Genomic DNA, 23,825 nt, shown 5'->3' with positions numbered 1-23,825 from the left:
AAAAATCATTTGAAGATGCATTCAGTTTCCTCGTAAATCTGAGTCCTGGCCCACTGTGCAATGTACGACAACAGAGGTGTACTGCCGTGTGCTGCATAGTTGTCCCATGTTCCATAGGAATCCCTATTAACATGGGATAACTATGCTGCGCACTTTAGTTTTCCGTTTGCCGATCTTCAAATATCCGGGTCCTTTGGAACCATGGCCATGCATGGGTTCAGAAAAGGGTCAGTATGAGCTACTCTCGGGGTAAGACACACTGACGACATCGAAACCAAGACCATCCGCTTTTAAAGCGCATGCTTGACCACTTGTACCACGGCACCACGGGCCCGACCATTCCGACGTTATCAATATTTACAAACTAGATGAGTGTATGGCACCCTACACACCAGTCAAACGGTTTGACCAACATTGACTCCGCCCCCAGGTTGATGTTGAAGTTGGTGCTAAGTTTGACCGTGTGTGATGCTGTTTGACGAACCGATTTGGCAGTTCGTCAAACCGATTTGACGGTTGACGGTTTGATCGGCAAAAATCAAACCAGTTTGATTTTACTCAAACCAACGGTGGGCGGAGCCAATGTTTGACGAACCGATCGTACCGTGTGTAGTGTTGTTGCACAAACATAGTGCGATTTCATATGGGGAATTATGTTGGTGCAACCAAAGTGACATGTTGGTGCAACACGATTTGGCAGTTCGTCATACGGTTGCAGAAACATTCGCTGGTTCGACCAACCTGGGGGCGGAGTCAATGTTGGTCAAACCGTTTGACTAGTGTGTAGGGCACCCTACACACTACTCAAACCGTTTGACCAACATTGCCACCGCCCCCCGGTTGGTCGAACCAGCGAATGTTTCTGAAACCGTATGACGAACTGCCAAATCGTGTTGCACCAACATGTCACTTTGGTTGCACCAACATCTTCTCCCATTTAAAATCGCACTATGTTTGTGCAACAACGCTACACACGGTACGATCGGTTCGTCAAACATTGGCTCCGCCCACCGTTGGTTTGAGTAAAATCAAACTGGTTTGATTTTTGCCGACCAAACCGTCAACCGTCAAATCGGTTTGACGAACTGCCAAATCGGTTCGTCAAACAGCATCACACACGGTCAAACACAGCACCAACTCAACCACCAACCTGGGGGCGGAGTCAATGTTGGTCAAACCGTTTGACTGGTGTGTAGGGTGCCTAGGGTGCCTATGAGTAAAATCAAATCTATTAGGTATTTGCTAAAAGAGAGAATTTCAGGTCGTTTGTGCTTACGCAGAGCGATACGAGTTAAAGTCGTGGAAGGAAAGGGGTAAAACCACACTTCATAAAGTTTTTAAGAATTTTTCTGAAGGGGTTCATTAATATCTTCTGGATAGGTACTAGCAGAATTTCAACATATTCATGTACCATGATTGCGCTTCAATAGTTTCGTCGCTTCAACTGCGCCGATGTCTTCCGATGCATGAGCTGAGATTGATACGTTCATTAGGTAGTGTTATGGCCTAGCCGCAAATAGGCAAAACTTATAACCAGAATTTTATGGAAAGTTTTATTGAAAAATAATATAGATTTTCTCCATGTTTGGAAACATTGTTTTCGGAAATTTAGCAATCTCACTGAGTACAAACATAACAGCCTTTTTCATCCCATCGAAAACAAAGCTATTAAGCGCTATTTGTTTAGTTTTTTGTATTTTTTGTTGGGAGTCAACATGCATGTACACAAAAAGAACGGAAAGAATCGGAGCTTAAATTGTCTGTTTTATGTGGAATAGGATGATCCTGAGGGTTTTGGCTGAAGAAGGGTGCTCATACCCTAGATAATGGGCTAACGAAACACATCTTCTCTTTTTTTCTCTCAGTTGGCATAAATAAAAAAAATACTGATAACAACGCCCATTAAAAAATAAACCTAAGCATTCAGAAACATGTTGCCTGAAGGAGTCCTTTCGTCTGATTCTTCGAGAAAACTGCAACAAACACTCCCTGTATGCCCTTTCCGTTGCATTTCCAATAATTTATCATTTCCCTTTTATGTGGAACTAATCATTATAACGATGCTTATCACCCGAGCCGTTTTAATCCTTCTCGCACAAATCTTTTCTAACCAACCAACCAATCAACCAACCAGCCAGACAAACGGTCGAAACAGAAAAAGGCGTGGTGCTGCAGCACCGCTGCACTGACTGGCATCTAACTGATCCTTAGGCACTTGATGATACAGCATACAGCCACGACGACGACGCGACGGCAGGTGCAACTGCACAAGTTACCTGGTCAGCACTCATGCTGGAATCCCTTCGCACATGCAGTCGTCGCATGAATCTGATTCCACTCGCGTTGCTGATTCACAATGAGACAACGGTGGCCGCGCGGGTGGTGGGGCGTTCGATGACTGACCGAAGATCGTTGTTCTAATGCAGTGGTCACCGAACTGCGGTCCTCTAAAAGTGCTGTGCAGTTAATGAAGTCACCCAATTACTTGAAAAATGTACAATGTTCTTATGAAAAGAGAACTGCTCGCATTTTCTTTGACATTGACAATTACTTCTCTGGAGACCCTTGTATCGATTTGAATGCCTTTAAATTTTGTAGAGGGGAAAATCTTTTTTAAGTGACGTAATCATTTGCTTGATTTACAAACAAATCCTGTGTCTTGGTTTTCGGAAACTAGTACTTCAACCTTGAACTCTAAGCCAAAGTGATCCGCAAACCCAGTTGGGCTGAGTCCCACTGTTCTAATGCTGTTTTGTGGAGGAAGAATCGCCTTTATGATTCCCTCCATCAGGGATGGGAACACTCACTTGGAAAGATTTACATTCACTTGGTTTTTTTTTCAGCTCAGAAGCATGCTATCAAAAAACAGTGTATGGAGCACTTTTACATTGTGGTTTTATCTAAAACTTTTTCGAATACATTAAGGATCGCACACGCATACCAAAGTCGTGAGAGAGCTATGAAGGCGAGTCTCCACGAAGTGAATGTAAATTACACTCACCTCGTGGAGAGTTGCCTTCAACGCTCTGGCACGACTTTGGAATGCGTGTGCGACCCTTACTTTATTCGGGAAAGTTTGAGATAAAACCACAAGGTAAAAGTACTCCATACACTGTTTTTTGATAGGATGCTTCTGAGATGAGAAAACAGCAAGTGAGTGTAACTCTTTCCAAGTGAGTGTTCCCATCCCTGCCCTCCATATCGCGATCAAGATTCTACTCACACCCGAGACGTGCGTCAAGTCCCAAGCCGTTAGCATGGGGGAAGGGAATCCGGTAGACACGGCAGACACAGTTCCTTGTGTGTAAAAGTGCTAAACATCAACAGCAGCGCCCGGTACGTCGGAGTAATGCCGGCCGACAACCAGCGGGATGTTTGTGATTCAGTGAACCAGGCACAGCCAGTGTATAAAACTAATCGCACCGCAGGATCACGGCTCCAGTCCTATTCGTTCGCGGCGCTTGTCCAGAAGTCCGGTCCGGTCCGGTGGTGGTGCGGCTTTGCCTTTGAGAGAAAATCTAGTTGACCGAGTGTGGTGGAGAGTCTGCTATTGAACTGCCGCTGCCCGCAACTAATTATCGCTATTAATTGGCACCACTCGCCCGTCATACGTAACGACGATCAGCATTAGGAAAGTGCAAAGTGTGCGCTATTGCATCAAAACATAGTATCTACGTAAAACGCCGCCGCAAAGGGACCCACTTGTGTGAAAAAGTGAAAGTTTATTCTACGTGAAGCTGACTGGAGTGTATTACAGCTGTTCTTATCATTATACTTGTGGTGAGTGTGATATTGATCTGGGGTATCAGTTGCGTCATGCATTTGCAGGGTGTCTACTAGCTGGAAAAACCTGGAAACGAGAAATTTTCAGGGGACTCCAGAGAAAAATCTGGAAAACTCAGGGAATAACTTGAACACTCTCAGATAATTTGTACCTATAAAAATAGCACATTATTAAGTCGTATAATTATAAGTAAAAGCCCTAGTAACATTGGTATACCCTATTAATGTTGTTGAGGTTTTGAGAACCGCCATAAAAACTTATTCCTTTTATTTTGGTTTTATGGGGGTTCTAAGAACATCTTCTAATCTATTTGACTATAAAATGTTACGTGGGATGTAGCTAACTAGTGCCAGACCTACTCAGAAGTAAAGTTCACAAAGTTTACTACATTATTGCCGGTATGAATACTTGTATGAATAAAAAAGTTATCGAATATGTAGTGTTCACTTCTTTCGAACATAATCTTTTTCCCCGTAATGCTGAAGGTTCTTTCTGGTAGCTTTTGGTTCCATGAAGAAGTTGAAAATTTAATCATATGACTATTCGAAAAGCTGGGTTAATCTAGCAAGGAATCTCGATAACAATCGTGCTAAAGGAACAAGAGGAGTGATCCTTAGTCTAGCATGTCTTCCATGTGGACGCGGATGAACCTGGAAGTTAACATCCATCTAGTAATTCATCTACAAGAATTTCTTCAGAAAATTCCATCAAGGGTTCTTTGTTACACTTCTCGAGAAAAACATCCTGGAATGCTTTCCCGGATTTTTTTTTTCAAAATTCCTTCCATATTTTTCACGCTATTTTTCTTAAAAAAAATATTTCCTTCGGATTGCTACCGGCATTTTTCGAAAATTCAAACAATTCTTTCTCCTTTCAAATTTTTGGATTTTTACCGGAATTCCGTTTGCGTTTTGTCCATAGATTTCCCCCAGGTTTTATCCTGAGAGCTCCACAAGAATAATTATCAGAATTAAACTCCGATTTTCTCTTAAGATTCCACTTGAAGATTTCACGCAATTGAGAATTTCCCAGGAGATCTTCCCGAAATAGAGCTTCTTCAAGGATTTCTTAAACGTTTTTTGACGAATTTTCTGCAGGAGCTCATCTCGGGATTTCGTCCAAAGTTCAAGAAGTTTCAGCTGGAATATTACCTTAAAAGTCTCGCAGGATTTCCTTTGAAGATTAATCTGGAATTTCTCTCTGAATTTCACCCAGGACTTCTCTCAGTACTACTGAGTCAGTAGATTTCTTCCAGTGTTGGTCCTGCCTAGAATATCTGGGAGTTTTTGCTGGACTATCTCCGTAGTGTTGGAATTTTTGAATTTTTGCAGTAACTTCTTTTACTACTTTTTGGATTTCCTGCAGTGATCCTTCTGAGATTTACAGATTTTCTTGGGGTTATTCCCGTAATCTCTGGAGTAAATTCTCCTGAGATTCTGGGTGCTCCTTTTGAGATTTCTTTAATACCGTAAACCGGCGTCAAATTGATCAGCGGGGTGAAATTGATCATTCGGGTACTACATTGTAATTCCATACTAGGAACTCTTATGCGACGTAATGATCTTAAACTTTTTACGTCATCTGGCTCGTAGCTGTTTAGAGATGAGTGTAGAATTTTAATTTTTTAGAAAAAAAGTTAGTTATGCCTTGTTTTTTAAAGGAATTGGCCATATATTTCTCATTTAGCATAAATCATTGCTACTCAACATTTGATTGCCAATAGGACTTCCGGTAAATTCTCTGTTTTAACATTTTTGTGGAGCCTTGGTTGGGAAGTTATGTAGCTATCAGAACATGAAATAGATATAAAAAAGTTCATTTTATGATGAAATAATCATTTATTTAGATAGAAATCGCTTATTTCAAATGAAATTGCCTACCTTTAGGCGTTTAAAGGAAAATTTTAAAATTTAATTTTGCATTTAAAGTATTTTTTTTTTTTTTTTATCTGTATTAACGAGATTTTTAACCCTAGGCTAGTTCATCTCGGGACCCACGCTTTACTTCCCTTCCGAAGGAAGAACTCGCATTTTGCGAGTATGTCGGGAGTGGGATTCGATCCCAGGTCCTCGGCGTGATAGTCAAGTGTTCTAACCATCACACCAGATCCGCTCCTCAGCTGCATTTAAAGTATTAAATTCACTAGTTATAAGATTTTGAACGCGTTATTCGGTTTTAGAAGAGCAAAATTAAGCGGAGAAGGATATTTTCCTTTCCAACCGATGTTTAATTGTATACTGATCAATTTCGCCCCAAAGTGGCATTTCCAATTTTTTGATATTTGGAGTTATTTAACTTAAAGTTTAAATTTGTTGAACACAATTCTGTCACATGGTTCCATGGAGATCCACATGGTACTGGTTTTACAGAAATTCTTTTGGCAATATTTGAATTGATACTGATGTTATCCGCAAAAGCAGTTTTAAAGTGATCAATTTGACCCCGGATTACGGTAGTTGATTTTGTAGTTATTGCAGAGACTTTTTTTTAAGTGTCTCCTGAGATAACTTACGAAATTCTTTGTAAGAAATTCCCAGTACAATCTTGAAAAAAACTCCGCTGAGATCCTTTAGAGAAATCTCTAGGAGATCTTCCGAAAAAAATCCTGAGAGAAACCGAGATATCTCGCCAAAAGGTTCTGAGAGTTATCTCGGAAATCCAAGAGAAATAACGAAAAACTCTCTCGAAGAATTCACTAGCAGAACTTCTGCAAGAATCTCGCTAAAACTTCGAGAGAACTGTTGGAAATCTGTCCGGAAAATCACAACAAAAACATTCGGGAGGAAACAGCTGTAATAACATCCATATTTCAACTTTTATTTGCTGTTTTTAAGGATTTCTATTATTGATATTACCATCATAGATATATTCTGAAAATCAATAGATCATGTAACGGAAACCAACCGTTTTTGTGATGTAGTTAGCTAATGCGTCCTATCTATTGAATTAGAAAATCGTGGGTTCAAATCCCACCGAACCGTTGCTTTCAATTCAATTGATAAGTTCCATAATGCCATAGCAGTTTTGGGGTTGCTGTATGTGACCGACATGAAAATCGAAAGGGGAACAAGGAAGTTGGCCATCGAGTCGAGAACTTCGGGAAAAGCTCGGGAATCAGAAAAAGTCAGGAGATTTTCGGATATACTTGATAGTCATCAGGAATTTTTAACAGTGGGACTTTCAGGCTTATGCTTCATCTATTCTGTATTGATGTTAAAAGCCAGGGCGAATAATGTTTAGTTTGAAAAACTTTTTTTTTATTCCATTCGAAAATGCAGTCCCCGGAAGGACTTGTGAGATATGCATACTTTCAAATAAGAGCCATACTGGATGAATTCTGATGTAATGGAAAACCAACTAGTCTAGGAGCTCAAGTATCCATTTGATGACCTATTAGTCTTGTAGAGGTTTAAAGAACCGCCATAAAACCTAATACCTTTAATTTCGATTTTATGATGGTTCTAAGAACCTCTTCTAGTATATTTGATGAAAACATGTTACTTGGGATGTTTAAATCTTTTCATGTAATAATGATTAAGTTTTTGGGTAGTAACAACTAAAGTAAATCGTAGTGATTCTTTCTAATAGATTGATTGACCTTCTAAAAAGTGTTCCTGCGGAAAGGCTGAATACTCTATCAGACTTTTTTTTATCTTAGAAGCAAATATATATGTCTTTGACATACATATTTAAGGCCACTGGATCCAGCGGGGTGACATCGCTGTCAAACTCGGTACATTGCCGCTCTCACCTTCGTACCTTGCGTTTTGGTACCCACTTTCTGGTTGGTTTACCCTAACTTGCTTCTGATTTTCGGGTGTGTGGCTTGTATGTTGCTGGTGCCTATTTCGGAAATTTACATTTCAAATGGAATTGTTGGTTTTTATCATTATTTCTCTTTGTTTATCATTTTTTACAACATTATACCGCTGTGACAGTGTCGATTTTTAAAGCTTTGTTTGTCACGAATTAATTAATAAAAACAAAAACATTGGACGCAATGTTGAATCGAAAGCTGGGATGCTGATTCTGGCCCTTTGTCAGCTGAATCCGAATCCGGGCTCAGGTTTGCTCCAGCACGTCACAATTTTGAGTTATTGAGCTTCTCGAGAATTTTTAGCATTCCGACAAGTTTCTCTTCGACCTCTAGGTTGCGCGCCAGGGTATAATGTGTGTTGGACATTTTGCGACGATTAACTCAAATCCACACACCAGCGCACAACTTGCGCGCCGATTGCTTATGCGTCAAGTTTTTCACTAGCCAAATCACTATTAATCAGTGATATAATGAAGTAAAAGCGTCATTACCGTCAATAATATCTTTGTTTTAGACAAAAAATGGATCGGAACCCTAAAAGATATAGAGCTCTTGGCGCGAACCAGTTTGGCCTTGTTTATTTACATTTTGTACGGCGCACAACCCGGCGCATGGGCTGTCGCATACAGCTAATTCAGTCTATTTTTGCTTCTCTAATTATTGCTGTTGAATCTAATGATATTTTACCCATGATTTTTTTTCCTTCTTTTAAAAATAGTCTGTTCTTTCTACTTTCATTGTTAAAATAGTTATTGGGAATGATTATTGAAAAAAAACTAAAAAACAACAATTCGGTTCCAGTTCTATAACTGTTCATCCTGAAAACCATTCGGCCTAGTTACCATTCAGCCTAATGATCTTCGGCCTAACAACTTTCGCCCTAAGGGGCTGTCCATAAACCACGTGGTCATGAGGGGGGGGGGGGGGGGAGTTCGTCCAATGAGCATTTTGTATGGACAAATAAAAAAAATTGAATGGACTAATAACCAGGGGGGGGGGGGGGGGTTGTGGTTTGGGATGTCCCAAAAAATGACCACGTGGTTTATGGACAGCCCCTAATGACCTTCGTTCTAATAGCCTTCGACCTAATTACCTTCTGCCTAATAATTCGACATCGTTCCAGAAGGCTTTAGGAACGTTTCACGGCGCTCCAGGGGTGTTCCAGAGGGATTCAAAGGTTTTCAAGGGATTTGGGGTGTTTTGGGGTTTTTCAAGTGGCCTCAGAGGCATTCAAGATGTCCCAGGGACGTTTCAAGGGTGTTTTAGGAAGTTTCAGGGGCATTCTTTGGGGCTTCTGGGTGTTTCAGAGCGATTTCAGGAGCATTTTAAGGGTATTCTAGGTAGTTTCAAAGGTTTCTACGGACGTTCCATGGGATTTTCAGAGACATTCCAGGGATCTTCCAAGGTGTTTAAGGGGTTAATTATTGCTGTAGAAATACGACTGTATGGTTGACTCTCTTGGTTAACGGCTTCGTAGTCTTGGGATTTAAAAAACGAGTTGTTTTATTCACCCGACGTTTCGACTCGGGGATAATGTCTTCCTCAGGGGGAAAACGATAGTAATTATTTTCCTCCTGAGGAAGACACTATCCCCGTATCGAAACGTCAGGTAAATAAAACAACTCGTTTTTCAAATCCCAAGACTGCGTAGCCGTTAACCAAGAGAGGGGTTAATTATTGTATTTTCTCCTTTGCGCACATATAGTAGTAGAAGTGGTTGGTTCCATAAAAACTCGAAGGGGTGCGGCATTATAGGAACCAATGCTTAATTTAACTACCATAATTGGAACAATGTGCCTATAGTTGGTACACGTAAATGATTGTCGAAAACTTAGGTAATCGATGGTCTTCATATTTTTTTTTTCTAGAAAATTTAGATGAAAAACTATCGATTAGTTTTCAAACTTTACATTATGTGATCTTATCGGATTTACTTATTTAATTTACTGCAAGGAACTACCAGTATCATCACTGATCCTAAAGGCACATTTATCCTGACTCTAAACTCTAAATAGAAAAAAAATTGGAAGAACTCAGGGAAAAAAATCCAAGAAGGCTTCGTACAGAAACATGAAAAGAAAATCCAGGAAAATTCCACAGGAACATTGGAAGAAATTCCTGGGGACGCTCTGGAACAATCGGAGGGAGTATATTGAAAGGAATTATGGAAGCAACTACGCGAGTAGATCCAGTGAGAACTCAATTTTCCGAAATCCTCAGTGAGATTGCAAGATGTATTTTGGCAGTAACTTCGGCGGAGTCCCGGGGAAGGAGTTCTGTGTGTAAGTTATTAGTGAAATTCTGTATTCTAGGAGAAAACTTTGGAGTAGAACTCCGTGAGAAATCTCGACAGGTAATGAAGACGACGATTTCTGAATGCATTTCCTGGAGGTTCTACTCTTAAGGTGAAGATATGACGAAGCCAGATCTAGAATTTTCAAGAGCACAAATCTGAAGAACCGAACATCGGTTTGCGCTGAAAAGTTGATCGATTGGTTACCCGCTGGTGGTGACCAATCGATCAACTTTTCAGCGCAAACCGACATTCGGTTCTTCAGATTTGTGCTCTTGGAAATTCCAGGTGTGGCTTCGTCATATATTCACCTAGAAGAGAAAAAACGGAAGGCATTTTAGCCCCATAGCTCCATAAGCGGTTATGAGCTATTTCGTTAGTTGGAAGGAAAATTATGGAAAAAACAGAAAAGGAGGTTTGGAGCACATCCGGAGAAGAGCTTTGGAAGAAATCTCAAGAGAAAAATCCCAGGAGAAGTTCCGTGAGCATTTCGAGAAAACTCTGGGATAGAGCTCCAGGAGAAATGCCTTAGTGTAACTCTGTGAAAACTGACGCTGAGAATTAATGAGTTTGATAAGTCGCATGCTGGGGTTTAGATCCACTTAGTGAGTGTGCAGTGCCCACATCCTCCAGGAATTTTGCTCCAAGACATGGTCATGCAGCTCCACATAGAAAATTCGTGATTATGATAGCCACCAACTTAATTCAGGTCGAAAAGTAGTCACATCCCCTGGCACATGATCTCTAGACCGGAACATGACCAAGTGGTTTAACCCTCTAATACCCAAATTTTTTATTTTGATCTAAATATCATTTTTCGTCATCTAACATCGATTTAAACATGTTTTGGAAGATGATTCTTTTTAATTCTCGATTTCGTGAATTTCAGTTTTTGATTTTTCTAATTTTTATTTTTGAACATCCCCTTACTTTTTTATTTTTCCTGGAAGCCAATTTGGGGAACGGGTTTTTTGAGATGAAAATATTTTGAGATTTTATGATTATTGTTGAAATAATATTATTTTAATTTTTTTTCACAGAAAATTTTATTTTCCCTGTAATTTTAAGGAAAATAATTTTAGAGTGTATTCGATTACCTTAAACTATTAAACAAGGATAAAATGATTTGGGAAAAATTTAAAATATGTTAATTGTAGCGATTCAATACAAAATAAACAATGACTTCTAAAAGGTGACTAAAACATTAATTTTTCAATGATTTTTAAAAAATGTAAATACGCTTTAAAATACACCAAAAACCATTTTGAGATATACAGAACAGTCCTGAATATCAGCCAAAAATATTAGAAAAATGATTTTCCACGAAACAAAAATTACAAAAATGCTCAAACTATACCCCGTCTAAAGGCGGGATTGGGTATTAGAGGGTTAACATAGAAAAGTTGTGCTAGTAGTAATGACCACTCACGACCTGGCGCTGATTCAGTAGATTCATGATTTCATGTCAAGGTTGCACGCTAGAGTTTGGATAAGGCTGACAATTGGCCACTTCCCTAAGAACACGGAATATGCCATATGGTCTGGTTCCCAGACAGTTCATGAAGGCTTCCACGTATGGACTTAACCTTTTAGCAATTTGTAGTTGGATGAACAGTCAATAAATAACGAGAAAATCATCCAATGACTGTAATATTCCAGATGTCCCTGACCCCAGAAAATCAATTACCTCAACGCAATCCGGAATAATTTTGGAATTACCTGACTGAATAAATCCACAATTGGGTCATCAAAAGTAGAAAAAATTCCCGATCCAACCGTGCCTTAAGAATCAACATCTTTTGAGATTAGGCAAAGCTACAGACAAATAGAGTAGCACTTTGAAGTAACAGTAAAACAATTTAATAACAAGCAGTAGCTCAAATAACGGAAGAAGTGACGTTTAAAAATCCTCTTGCCCACGACAGACCGTTGCGTTGTGTCTTCTGCGTCTGCACCAGGGCTATCGGAGCGGTTGTGTGGCAGAAGGTTCACGTTGGTGCGTTGATGCTAAGCGTGAGTTGATTATCCTTAACCCTCGAGCAATCGCGCTGTTGTATTTTGTACAACACGTTGAAATAATCTCGCTTTTCGTGTTCAGCATTAGCGTGGTGCTGACGGTGGTGGGCAACCGCGTGAGTTACGGAAGGTTAAGATGATGCGGCACAGTTCCCTGGTTGCATAACTTGTAGGCGAGATACGCTAGATTGACACTGTGCTGGGAAGTTGGAAGGAAAGGAATCAGAGATGAAAAAATAAGCAAGTGTGAGAAAAAGAGTCGGACCAGGAGCTTCTGCATATGATTTAGAAACGGTGGGCATAAGACCAACAATCCCCTTTATTTGACAATCATTATAATTACATTTTTTATATATGTTTTTTTTTTAGAAAAGTAGGTTACCAAATATTAACTTTCCAAAATTAAAGCCAACGTATCATTATTAGAATATTTTTTAGATAGAAATCCTAGTAGTAATAGTTTTTCAATCTTTATTGTTAAGGATCTTTTTGGCAATTACCATTCAAATTCCAAGCACAGCCGTCACATTCTGAAGAAGAAATTTCTGCCCAAACAGCCACAATCCACAAGACGTTGTCGATCTGCTGGAGACACTCAACAACACCGAACCAGATCAATTAATTAAAATTCTACACTCATCTAATGGACCTGAGCCTGAGCATGCCATAGGTACAGAAATAGAACCATACCTTAATATGCAAACCGCGAACTGGCCATAACAAAACACCGGAAATTTATAAAAAGAAGTGCTTTCGTGTTCCGCTGTTATAATTGCTTCCAGTTCAAAATCAAAACAACTCTAACCTTTTTTCGACGCAACAACAACAGCAGTAAAGCACCATATCATAGCCATAAAGTGATTATGTTCAGGCATTTCATCCCACTTTGTGGGATGGTGTAAAAGCAACTGGTCGTCGTAGATTGCAAGAAGATTTCAAGGCAACACCGAGGTACTTTTCATCGTGAAACGCTTTAGCACAGCGGTTTGATATCGCTTTTCTGGCGGAGCACTTTTTGGAGCTCCTCTGTCAATGACCATTTTGCATGTGTATTTCGTGTGGTAGGCAGGAACACACTCCATGCGCTAGGAAATCAAGGAAATTTCCTCAACGGAAAATACCTGTCCCGCACGGGAATCGAATCCGTCGAATCCGTCGTCTTGCTGAATATCCACGCCTTTAAAGCTGTAGCTACAGGGGATACTCAAAATAACTGGGATAGGTAAAATTTTCACTTTTCAAAAAATGTTCAACTCGCTGTAACTTCTCGAAAAGGGCATCAAATATTCTCAAATTTTTACTGTCAGTTCATCAACTAGTTGTGTATCAGTGGTCAAAATTTGGAAAAGATCTAGCCATTCTACACGAAGTTATAAAGGTTCTAGAAAAAGCTATAATTATCCGATAGCCAACTTTGAGCTGTTATATCTCCGGATTCAATGAACCGAATGCAATGAAATTTTGATCATTTATGACTTGTTTAATGAACTTTGGAAAACAGTTTACTTAATTTGAAATTATTAATAAGAAAAAAAGTTATGGCGGTTTCATTTATTCTATGTTTTTTTAGTAAATTTATCTATTTTTCATATGCATCCCATTACTTTTTCAATTTAATGCCAGTTATTTTGTTACTTCCTTTCAAAACATATTCATATTGAAGTCAATAAGAGGGAATTTAAATGAACTATAATTACTATCTCGAATTTTGAAACGATGATGAAGTTTTGGATAAATTGGTGGTATATTAGAAAAATAATCCAATCGTAATAATTTTCTTTCGTGTAAAGAATTTTAAGTTAAGTCAAAAGTTTTTGATAGCTCATTATATAAGCCGTAAATGATCAAAATTTCATTGCATTCGGTTCATTGAATCCGAAGATATAACAGCTCATAGTTGGCTTTCGGATAATTATACCTTTTTTCTAGAACCATTATAACTTCGTGTAGAATGGCTCGATCTTTTCCGATTTTGACCACTGATACACAACTAGTTGATGAACTTACAGTAAAAGTTTGAGAATATTTGGTGCCCTTTTCGAAAAGTTACAGAGAGTTGAACATTGTTTGAAAAGTGAAAATTTTACCTATCCCAGTTATTTTGAGTATCCCCTGTATATGGGCCCTTGTGTTTTCAACTGGTTCTCGAACAGAGGGAGAGAGAGATCTGTAAGAATTCACTGAATCTGTAACTCTCTGACTTTGGAAAGTTGGGTTATGTGCCCATAATATGAATCGGCTAAGGTTATGCTTATCTAATGTCAACCATAGGGTGTTCATTTCGTTACAAGCATTTAGCTGTAACTCAACGTTCGATCTGCAAATAACCGGAAATGTTCGGTAAAATTCCAAAACGCAAACGTTCATACCTCTGCAATGTTCGTTTCGTGCGTTAGATCTAGAACTTACACGACAATACTATAAACGAACTCCAACTTGATAAAGTTGCGAGTTACAACCGCAAGACCAGCAGCGTTAGCCGATCAGAAATGATGCTGAGCTGATTGTTTCCACGCAATCCGTGAGAATCGTTTGTGAAGCTGCTGGTGGTTGTCGTCAGCACCGCTTCCCAATAATATATTCCGTTTCGTGACTAATCGATGTTCGGTGGGTTAATTGCGGCGATACATCAGCCGTGCCGTGCCGTGATGCAACAGGAGACATCAACATTATAAAGCGGCGACATTAATTAGAAAACGAGAAATTCTCGCTAACTACTTCCAGTTAAAGTGGGTGTTTTTTATTGGCTTTTTACAGTCTCAGCCGGTAAATTCGCTGTAAACTTCAAGCAAGATCATGCTGAAAGCGTCAAATTTGATTCTTCGAAGAACACTTAACTTAGAATAATCCTCTGGACGTCACGGCGTAGAGAAGAGGAACCCTTCAAGTAGATCCAAGTAACAATTTGAAGTTCAATTAATTTAAAAGTGGTTCTGAAAGCCATCGTACAACCTAAAAAATAAATGTTGGTTTTATGATAGTCCTAATAACCTGTTCGAGACTATTTGGCTTTCATATGTTACTTGGATGGACAAACACTCTCAATAAAGCCTACATGTAAGATTTACTGTTATCAAACTTTTCCAAAGTTTCTGTATGAGAATCATTCTTAAATTGGTAGATATTCAAACTGGATAAACAGGATTTTTAGACTGCTTTTCAAGATCAACGACAAAGGCCTGCAAATTATACCTATTTCGCTGATCTACTACCACATTGTCAGAGATAAAGTGCACTACTATCCAGTGGGTACTTGAGTCGATAATACTTTGTCCTCCTCGACCTTAACCTGTAGTAGGTACTAGATAGATAGCTAGGTGTAGCGGTATAGCTAAATGACATTCAATAGCTCTCGAAGCGTGCTAATGGCCATGCCGTATACCTTCCTGCTTAGTTAAGGCGTGAAGCAGTCAGCGAGTGTGCGGTGTGATGAAATGCAACGAGGTTGCATCATAATCATGACGATGGTATCGAGAGGGTGCTAGCATTTTGCTCGCTTGGGCGCCAGCTTTAACAGAATCACTATGGTTCGCTCTCGCTTAGACAGGCGGTCAAAACAATTCTCCTTCAGATGCGAGTCATTTATTTGTTGCATTTGAAACAGGCGTAAACGTTGGTCAAGCTAAGTCCATGACAAACGATACTAATCAGCGGAGCGAAATTGGTGAGCTCTTTCCAAGTTATTTCTTCACACAGATGCTAAAATCTGGATCATCCAAACAATTCTGAAGTTAAGTCTCAACCAGCTATAATAAATACCCCCCTTGGTATGTTTCGAGCCATTCAGAACATTTCAAAAATTGCTTCAGAAATTCATAGCGAGATTATTTTTCACAAAATTAACCAAGGAATACCCTCCAAAAATATAAATGCTTCAATGAGATCTCATTTAAAATTAAGTTTTCAAAAGGAATGAGGAATTCAGTTTCTTTCAGGGATTAGTTCTGATTATATTAGAAAAATCTTGCATGGATTGCTACAGAAATACCTTTATGAATGTATGGAGAAACCAAATCTGAATCAAATCTGAAAGCCTTCCATGGATATTCTCCAAAATTCCTCCATAACTTCTGGAAAAAAATCTATCACCCATTCTGTCAACCATTCCTCCTGAAAATTCCCCAAAAGATTTTCAAGAAATTGTACCTGGAATGAATTCGTTGACTTCTATGATAATTCTTTAAGAAGTTCTTCCAGAGATCACTTTAGGTAACTTTTAGTAGTTTTTTTTATTTATTTTTTAGTTTTCCTTTGAAGTTAATTTAAGAACTCCTTCAAAAAGCCTTCCTTGGTTTCCTTCCGAAAATTTCCTATGAACTACATTCAGAAAATTCACCACGAACTATTTTTGAAAGTTCCTTCGAAAAATCTTGATTGGTTCAGAATTTTCTCATGAATTTGATTCAGTATTTCATCTAGAGGATCCTCCAGAAACTTCTTCAAAAATTTCTCACGGAAAACTCACATGGGCTTCTTTAAAAATTCCTCCGAAATTTTTTTCAGAGATCAGGGCAGGCTTTTTTCCAGGAAATTATCCGCGGATTCCTTCAGAGATGCTTTCAGTGATTCCTTCGGAAAATAAAAAAAAGTAGGTACATAAAATTACTCCAAAGATTTCTTTAGAAAATCTTCCAGTTCTCTTCAGAATTCTTCAAAGTTCCCTCCGCAAATTCTTCCAGAGACTTTTCAGAGATTTCCTTTTAGATATCTTTAGAAATTCTTTATGAAATTCCTCCACAAATTTGTGCAAGGATTCCTTTAGTAAATCTTCTATGGATTCCTTCCAGAATTGCTCCCTGTGTACTTTAGAAATTCCTCTAGGAATTCGATCTGAAAATCTGCGAGGGTTGCTTTCAGATACTTCTCCACTGGTTTCTTCAGATTTTTTTCAGGGATTCTTTAAGATATTTCTGCAGGCCTTTCTTCAAATATTTCCTAAAGAATTTTATCCGAAATTTCTCCCAAAATCCTTTAAGATAGACTTCCATGTTTGTTTAGGAAATTCCTCTAGGGGTTCATTCAGAAAATCCTTCGGAAATTTTCAAGTATTTTCCCACAAATTATTGTTTTTTTTTTATCTATTAAGAAAATTTTGTCAAAATGAGTCCAAATTAGTACATGTCCTGCCTAATCAGGACGGATGCAAACCTTACCAAGTAGTTTCTGCGATTTATAACAGTGTTTTTCCAGGATTTTTTGTTTCTAGGAATTTCACAAAGAGATTCTCAAGGAGTTTATTTATCCAAGAAATTCCATAGAAATTCTTCCAGAGATTCCTTCAAGAATATCCCTGGGATTCCTTCAAACCTGCCATCAGAGATTCTTGCAAGTGGATCCCTAAGATTCCCTAGGGATTCTTCTTTAGGAATTCCCCCAGAAATTTTTGCTCGGATTCCTTCTGCAGTTGCTGCAGAGATTCCTTCCTGGGATCTCTTCAAGAATTTCAGCGAGAGCATCATCCAAAACTTTTCTCTTTCAAGGAGTTTCTCAAAACTTCTTTAAAATATGTTGAAAGATTCCTACGGAAATGCCTCGAATAGTACCTCCTAGAATTCCATGAAAAATTTCTTCAGAGATAATTCCAGAAATTCCTCAAGGGTTTTCTAGGAATTGATTCTGTGATTTCGTCAGAAATTTCCCGTTGGAATTGTTTCAGATATTTCTTCAGGATTTTTTTCTTAAATTCTTCCAGAAATTGCCTTAAAATAATTGGAAGTATTTTTGAAACGATCTCTGAAGGGATTTCTAAAAAAATCCTGGAGAATTGTCTGAAGGAATCCCTGAAAAAGTTGATGATGATATTTTTTGCAGAAAAAAAAATTAATCATTTTCTGGGGGGATTCCTGGACAAAATTCATGAATCAATTTGTTGAATTATTTGCGGCGGAATCCCTAGAAGAAGTTCCTTGAAAAATACATTCAAAATGTTTTTCAAGATACATCCTCAATTCCTAGAAAAAAAAGAAGGAAGCAATTTTAAATTTTTTAAATGATTTTGAAGAAACTCTGAAAAAAATGTTTGCAGAAAGTGCAGACAATGGAACTGATGAAGTTCTTTAATAAATCCCTTTAATACATTTCTGATGAATCCCTAGAAGAATTTTTACACAAAATGTCTGAGGAAATCCTCCGGAAACTAAAAAAGTCCTGGAGGATTCTTAAAAAAACACCAGAAAATGTTTTTTTTTATGTAGGCAGCTTTGAAAGATTACTTGGAAGAACTGCAGAACACTTTGCAGGTATTCATAGAGAATTTTTTGAAAAATTTCTTGAAAAGTTATGAGGAATATAGTAAGTTTTGCAAAAAATACTGCGAGAATCTTTGGAGAAGTTCCTAAGGCATCGACGAAAAATATCTGGAAGAAACCCTAAAGAAAGGTCTGTATAAATCCAAGGCAATACCTGGAGGAACTTTTGGAAGGCACTCTGGACAAAATTCCAGAATACTCTCTTAAGAGCTCTTGTGAGACGATTCCAAATAAATGCCTGAGAGAAACTTTGACTATATTTATGGAACCTCTGATGAAATTTCAATAATAATTTCTGAAAAAGCCCCTTAAAAAAAGTCTGTATTTCTAAAAGAAAACCCAAAAGGAATTTCTGAACGAATCTACTGAATAACTTCTTGGGAAACTTCCAGAAAAAAATCAAAAATTGGAGAGATTCAAAATATAAAGTTTTGGGGTGAATATTTAAAGAAATACATGAAGAAATATATGCACGAACATCTGCAGCAATCCTTGAATGATTTTTCTCAAGAATACCTGAAGGAATTTCTGAAGAAACTCCTTTTGGAAAGTTTCAAGATAAATCTTCTGACAAATTTCTTGAAAAAAATCTTACGACCTAAGAAAAATTCCTGGAGAAATTCAAGCAAGAATCTCTGTAGGAACACTTAGAGAAATTTCCAAAGAAACACATGGACAGGAATGCACTATGAAGGGATACTTAGAGGAATCTTCGGAGAAATTCTTGCTGCATTCATTCTAGAAAATCCTGAAAGAATATGCTTTCAATAAACATTTTGGGAAAAAAGATAAATCCTGAAAATCCTTACAAGAAATTCTGGCGGTGTCCTTGGAGGTAATGGTGGAGAAAATTCTGGAATACTTTATAAAATATGTCTCGGAGGAATTTTTGGAACATTTTTTGAAAAACTAATTCTCATTACTAATCTATTTATTATGCCAAGTAACATTTTAAGTTTTGTTCAGCTCTACAAGAGATCTTCATGACCAATTTTATAAAACTCACAATAAATCTGATTTATACATCAAAACCTCTTGATAACCTCTTTAAGAGCATCTTCCGGCTAAGTGGACCACTCTCGGAGAGGTTTTGCAAACCGCATAAAGAGTAGCAATAAACCCGTTTTAAAACCTAGTAGAAAAATTTCCCATTCTCGATTGTTGTTGTTTTTTTTTTTCAACAAAAAATATGACAGCTCAAGATGCAGAGAAGCTTCTTCGATGGCACGTAAAGTTCATAAGTAGAAGCGGTCATTTTAAAATAATATTTCAGTTGTTATTGTGTTGGTAGGCTTATGCGCATTCAATTTTACCGAGAGTATTGGGGTGGCAGAATCATAAAATAAATGCGCTTCAAAAATAGTGAATATTATCATCTTGGAATGAAATAAATCAATTTGTTTATTTAGTAAAACTATCTCGAATCACAAGAAAACTCAGCAGAGAGAGTTTATTTATGTGAGCATTATATGGATATGGTGGCACACTATCAATTCATTGCTAATTTGAGCAAAATTAACTATTTTCCATTCATGTTAGCTAATTCTTCAATATGGCGACAACCATAATCAGCGAAAATAAAACGAAAGCAAGTTTACTTTTATGATGACCGCAATAAACCTAGAAATGTCGCAGTTCCGCTTTTCCACCAACAGATGTCGTTGCTAATCGAGCGGATCGCCATCTGTTGAGAGTTTTAACAGTTTTATTGTGGTAATTATTATTGCCAGAAGGTTTACAAATCGGAAAGTTTTGTTTACTCTTAAAATCTGTCTTTATGGATATCTTCAAGTATACTATAAAACATTTTATCAATGGGTTTCATAAAAGCAGTCATAAAACTGCGAGTTTTAACTATTGCTGTAATAAAACCCTAATAAAAATCAAACAAAACCAATGAGCAATGAAATTGTTGTTGATATCTCTTATCTCTCAATACTCATTTCGCATTTCTCATGTCTAAACTATCAGCTCTCATTCCTCAGCACTCATTTCTCATCTCTCACCTCCTATCCTTCATCTCTAATAATCATTACCTCTTATCGTATATCTCTCATCTATCAACTTTTATTCATCACTTCTCATCCCCTATTTCTCATCTCTCGCCTCTTATCTCTAATTTTCCATACATACCATCATCATCCTTCACATCGCATCATACTCAAAACCATCATCATCATTACCATCTCTCATCTTTCATTTTTCATTTATCATTCCTAATCATCATCGAGATGGTGATCATCATCATCATCATCATTACCATCTCTCATCTATTACATCTCATCATCATCATCTCTTATCTATTATCTCTTACACACTTAATTTGGAATACCGTGTTCAGTAAATACGAAAATAGAACAGCTGCAGACAGCCATACTGCATTGTCTACCTTTTGCACCAGACTTTGACAGTTGGTGTACTGAGCCTCAGTAAAATCGATTCCCGAAGCTACCGAAAAAATTCTGCTGTTCTATTTTCGTCAAAAAAGTGCCGAACAGACAATTCAGGATTGAGTGTGTATCTCTCATTTCGCATCTCTTATCTCTCATCTCTCATCACCATCATCTCTTATTTCCTATCTCTCATTTAACGACTCTCATCTCACGTCTCTCCTCTCTCAACTCTGATCTCTTACCTCTCAACTTTCATTTCTCATCTCTCATGTCTCATCTTTCATCGTTATCATCGTCATCTCTCATCTCGCATAATCATCAACTTTCATATATTATATCTCTCTCGTCTTTCACAACTCATATCCCAGCTCTCATATCTTATCTCTAATCTCTCAATTCTCATCACTCATTTTGCACCTCTCATCCATTTTCTCTAAACTCTCATCATCATTATCTTTCATCTGTTATCTCATATTTCTCAACCCCCATCTATGGAATCTCATCTCTCATCATTATCATAATCTCTCATCGCTCTTCTTAATCTAAATCATCATCATTGCCATCTCTCATATCTTATCTGATATCTCTCATCTCTCACTTCTTATCTCTTTTCTGTCATCTATCTACTACACTCATCTCTCACCTCTAAATCATCATCATCATATCTTATCTTATCTCATACCTCTCATATCAAATCTATTGACTCTATCCACTCATTTATTTTCTCTAATCTATATGCTATCTTCCATCTCTCACCTCTCATCTCTCATCTGTCATGTGTCATCGCTTCTCTCTCATCATTATAGTAATCTCGCATCTTTCATCACAATCAAAATTATCATCATCTTCATCATCTCTTATCTCTCATATCACTTCGCCTCTCATTTCTCAGCGTTCATCTCTCATCTCTCATCAGTATCATCATCAGATGTTTCTCTTATCTTCATCATCGCCTCTCATTTCTATCATCTCTTAATTCTCATCTATTATCTCTCACCTCTCGTGGGAATTTGCTTTCCGTTGCGGTTTACTCTCGCCTTTTTTTTGTCTGTATTAACGAGATTTTTAACCCTAGGCTAGTTCATCTCGGGACCCACGCTTTACTTCCCTTCCGAAGGAAGAACCCACATTTTGTGAGTATGTCGGGAGTGGGATTCGATCCCAGGTCCTCGGCGTGATAGTCTTGTGTTCTAACCACCACACCAGGTCCGCTTCTCGCCTTGCCTTTGCGGGGAATTCGCCTTTGCTTACCCTCTCGGGGGAATTCACTATTTCTTTACGGCTTACAACTCACCGCATCTTTTCGCGAAAAAAACGACGCGCATGAGAAAAATCGTTTTCCGATACTGATCGGTTTCACACAGTCGCTAAAACATGAAAGCGATAGCAACTCGTATTTGACGGCTACGCGGTCTTGTTAAATCAAAATTAGTTGTTATCTAACCCGACGTTTCGACATGTTAGATGGTGTCTTCTTCAGGGGGCAGATAGCACTTTTTTCGAATTCTGGCCATCTAATGCGACCCAGTGCCAGTGTGCTGATCGGTTCTATCGAACTAAACGCAAAATGACGACAATCAATCAATGGGTTGAAGGAAACCAGTTTTCAAGTACCACTACTGGTTTACCCTACTCCACTGCCCAATATTTGAACGGCGTGGCTGAATTTTGATTACTCATATTTTCGGTTTGTTTATTGGACAAATACTTGATGAATGGGATTTGCTTTTACGCGATTGTTTGCCGTTCTTATTGACATATTGTGAGGTGAAGTCATGGATGAAGGTAGAACTTTTTTTGGGAATGATTCTCTGTTGGGAAAAACATCTTTATATCAACTAGTACAAAAATAAGCCATTATTTCACGGTTTATGATTAAGTTGCGTTTTAAGGCGCCTCCTAGTTAAAATTCTCCTGACTCCGCCTATGAGCTCGCCCGGCGATAACCAAATTTCAAAGTCAATGGCACGCAAGTCATGCCGCTAGCGCCCATCCATTGTGTTACGAGCTATTTTTCCACTCGAAGCTATTCCACCTGAGCTGAAGATGCCACCCGCCGCGATGCGAAGATTCCTCTCGAAGAATGTTTTTGAATTCCTAATCATCGTCGGTGTTCTTCGATTGGAGGGTATTTAAAGGGGACCTTCTTCCAGCAGTAGTGGACGGTGATCAGTACCTGGCCCAGTTGCAGCAATTGAGGTTGATCGTTTATTTTTCGCTTCTCCTCCTATTCTAGAGCTCAGATCTAGAGAAGATCACACCATCGCCATCGCATCATCGAGATGAAGTCGTTTTTGGTTGCTGTCCTGGCTCTGAGCTGTGCGTTCCTGTACGCCGAAGCGACGGAGGTGAAGGCGTGTCCTTGTAAGTGTTTGGTTTGAATTAACTGGAGGTCAATTTTGATTCAATATGGGTGTTCTTTTTGTTTCTAGCTACCAAATCCATGGTTCCAATCAGCGAGAACACAATCGACATCAGCAACTGCGTCAAGGGTCCGTGTAAGCTGAAGCGCAAGACCAACGTGTCCATCAACCAGAAATTCACGCCAAGTAAGTAGAATGTGTAGAGGGCCCATATAGCCGAGGCGGTAAACGCACGGGTATTCAGCATGACCATGCTGAGGGTGACGGGTTCGATTCCCGGTCGGTCCAGGATCTTTTCGTAAAGGAAATTTCCTTGACTTCCTTGGGCATAGAGTATCTTCGTGCCTGCCACACGATATACACATGCAAAATGGTCATTGGCAGAGGAAGCTCTCAGTTAATAACTGTGGAAGTGCTCAAAGAACACTAAGCTGAGAAGCAGGCTTTGTCCCAGTGAGGACGTTACGCCAAGAAGAGAGAGAGAGAAGTAGAATGTGTGAATTTACTCTAGCTTCGAGTGTAGCGCTTCGCATTACGATTGTTATGTGTATGGGAATTCCAACAACAGTAAATTCACTTTTTGGCTAGAATTTCCAAGGGTTTAACTTTTTTCACACGCGTCGGTTTTATCCAGAAATTTCTGGTAAAATTTACCAAGAAGTTTTGCTGGGATTCATCAAGCAATTCCAGCTGGGAATCCTCATCGATTTCTCGGAGGACTCTCGAAAGCAGTCAGCAGTTGATCCCCCATCTGTAGAACCTTTTAACCACTGCGTCCATTATTTAGGAATATTGTGGTATATTTCTGTTGATACTCTAAGAGAAATTTTTAAATGAGTCCTTGAAGAAATCTCTGGAGGAATTGCAAGAGAATTTCAATGGGAATCCTTAGAAAAATCTCTGGAGGAATT

The 23,825-nt window shown here is 38.5% G+C and overlaps 1 protein-coding gene across 2 annotated transcripts in view; it reads left to right on the top strand.

The window, feature by feature from the left end:
- Positions 1-23,825, top strand: part of LOC115253603 (ecdysteroid-regulated 16 kDa protein) — a 49,899-nt gene that overhangs the window by 10,416 nt on the left and 15,658 nt on the right. Inside the window, exons 1-3 of one of the 2 annotated variants that reach the window (XM_029877887.2) lie at positions 3,432-3,780; positions 22,788-22,915; positions 22,984-23,100. In XM_029877887.2, the coding sequence (XP_029733747.2) occupies positions 22,834-22,915; positions 22,984-23,100 (199 nt within the window). In that variant the 5' untranslated portion in view covers positions 3,432-3,780; positions 22,788-22,833. Of the gene's footprint in view, positions 1-3,431; positions 3,781-22,787; positions 22,916-22,983; positions 23,101-23,825 lie in introns of those variants that run through there. The other variant, XM_029877888.2, reaches the window with a different exon arrangement.

This window comes from Aedes albopictus, chromosome 1 (assembly GCF_035046485.1).
Source record: "Aedes albopictus strain Foshan chromosome 1, AalbF5, whole genome shotgun sequence".
Taxonomy (NCBI): Eukaryota; Metazoa; Arthropoda; class Insecta; order Diptera; family Culicidae; genus Aedes; species Aedes albopictus.
The sequence above is the reverse complement of the archived record's forward strand: the minus strand, read 5'-3'. Positions and strand labels throughout refer to the sequence as shown.